This window comes from Alosa pseudoharengus, unplaced genomic scaffold (genome assembly GCF_046254945.1).
Source record: "Alosa pseudoharengus isolate Yale_2024_CS ecotype anadromous, Long Island Sound unplaced genomic scaffold, YU_APseudo_1.1 YU_APseudo_1.1_scf_17, whole genome shotgun sequence".
In the NCBI taxonomy this organism is placed as follows: Eukaryota; Metazoa; Chordata; class Actinopteri; order Clupeiformes; family Clupeidae; genus Alosa; species Alosa pseudoharengus.
This window is the reverse complement of record NW_027468640.1, coordinates 5,175,770-5,178,269: the sequence shown is the minus strand read 5'-3', so window position 1 is coordinate 5,178,269 and position 2,500 is coordinate 5,175,770. Positions and strand designations below refer to the sequence as shown.

The following is a 2,500-nucleotide window of genomic DNA, read 5'->3' as shown; positions in this document are numbered from 1 at the left end:
GAGGCGGGAGTCTGGCTAGAGCAGAGGAGACGGAACAAACGCGCTGAAGAGGAGAAAAGTGCCGAGTTGCCAGAGTGCTTTGGCTTTCACGCTCACCACTCCAACCGCTGGACGCATCTGCGGATCCCAGGCGTCAGCAGCTTCCTCTGCTCCCAGCTGCGGAACCAAAACAAACAATATAAACATCAAAACAAAAACAAACGCGACCACACACACACACACACACACACACACACACACACTCACACTAAAAGACACGTTCCCATACGAGTGTGGAGTGTGAGGCGGGGCCATATCCCATCTAAACACACACACACACACAGACGGTGTGTTATCTGTGTAAAGGCGTTGAACACACTCGGGCGTTAAACATGGCGGCAGAAAGGAGTGTGTGTGCCAGGAGGAGTGGTCCCCTGCTGGCTGTGGTGCTGCTCTGCGTCCTGATGTCGGCGCAGGCCATCGAGTTCGGGGGCGCCCCGGGTCAGTGGGCCCGCTACGCCCGCTGGGAGGCGGGCGCGGTCGGCGAGCTGAGCTTCAGCCTCAAGACCAACGTCAGCAAGGCGCTGGTGCTCTACCTGGACGACGGCGGCAACTGCGACTTCCTGGAGCTCCTGGTGTCCGGCGGTCACCTGCAGCTGCGCTTCGCCATCCACTGCGCCGAGCCGGCCTCGCTGGCCATGGAGACGCGCGTCAGCGACGACCGCTGGCACATGGTGCTGCTCACGCGCAACTACCGCGAGACCATGCTGATGGTGGACGGAGAGACCAAGGTGGCCGAGGTGCGCTCCAAGCGCAAGGAGATGGCGGTGGTCAGCGACCTGTTTGTGGGCGGCATCCCGCCGGACGTGCGTCTGTCGGCGCTCACGTCCAGCACGGTGAAGTACGAGCCGCCGTTCCTGGGACTCATCTCCAACCTGAAGGTGGGCGAGATGCCCCCGACGCTGCTCAACAGCCAGGGCATCCAGAGCGACCTGGAGTACCTGTGCACCAAGCAGAACCCCTGCCTCAACGGAGGCTTCTGCTCCGTCCAGTTCGGGGAGGTCCACTGTGACTGCTCGCACACGCGCTTCAAGGGGAAGTACTGCAAGGAAGGTAAGGCAGATACACACACACACACACACACACCGCGGGGCAGACACACACACACACACACACACACACACACACCGCGGGGCAGACACACACACACACACACACACACACACACACACACCGCGGGGCAGACACACACACACACACACACACACACACACCGCGGGGCAGACACACACACACACACACACACACACCGCGGGACAGACACACACACACACACACACACACCGTGGGACAGATACACACACACACACACACACCGCGGGGCAGACACACACACACACACACACACACACACACACACACACCGCGGTGCAGACACACACACACACACACACTGCGGGGCAGACACACACACACACACACACACACACACTGCGGGGCAGACAAACACACACACACACACACACCCTGCGGGGCAGACACACACACACACCGCTCCACTCCTGGTGGTCATTCTCATGCCTGTGTCCAGTTTTCCCAGAGTAAAAAGTAGCCATTTATCCTCCACACACGCACACACACACACACACACACACACACACACACACACACACACACACACACACACACACACACTCCCTAGCCAACACTAGCATCCAGCCCAGGGTCCCTCACTGAGGAGGAGATCTCTTGCAGATTGGTTTCTACTGACACTGTTACTAAACCACATGGACTGCCTGGTGTCAGGCACTTCTGTTGTGGAGTGATGTAGCCAAAGTGAGTCATGTTAGTGAGCTACGTAAGCACCAGACTGTTAGTGATGAGATGTTTTAGTGGCGGAGTTTATGTAGTAAACAGCATATTGTCCAGGTGGACTAAGTGTGGTTAAATTACAGTCTCCTACGTTGAACACTCCCCATATACTTGTTGCCGTTGTTGGTGTGTGATATTTACATTGGTTAAGAATAGCCGTTGTTTGTGTGTGATATTTTACTTTGGTTAAGAATAGCCGTTGTTGGTGTGCAATATTTTATGTTGGTTAAGAATAGCCCACGTGTGTGATATTTTACATCGGTCAAAAATAACCTGTGTGTGTGATATTTTACATGGGTTAAGAATAGCCGTTGTTGATGTGTGATATTTTACGTTGGTTAAGAATAGCCTGCATGTGTGATATTTTACATTGGTTAAGAATAGCCTGTGTGTGTGATATTTTACATTGGTTAAGAATAGCCCGCGTGTGTGATATTTTACATTGGTTAAGAATACCCTGTGTGTGTGATATTTTACATTGGTTAAGAATAGCCCGCGTGTGTGATATTTTACATTGGTTAAGAATAGCCCGCGTGTGAGATATTTTACATTGGTTAAGAATAGCCCGCATGTGTGATATTTTACATTGGTTAAGAATAGCCCACGTGTGTGATATTTTACATTGGTTAAGAATAGCCCACGTGTGTGA

General features: G+C 53.2%; 1 protein-coding gene across 1 annotated transcript in view; it reads left to right on the top strand.

Moving 5' to 3' along the window:
• LOC143127170 (neurexin-2-like) overlaps nucleotides 1-2,500 on the top strand; it is a 688,425-nt gene that overhangs the window by 4,805 nt on the left and 681,120 nt on the right. Inside the window, exon 2 of the mRNA XM_076288483.1 lies at nucleotides 456-1,092. Within this exon, the coding sequence (XP_076144598.1) occupies nucleotides 456-1,092 (637 nt within the window). The remainder of the gene's footprint in view (nucleotides 1-455; nucleotides 1,093-2,500) is intronic.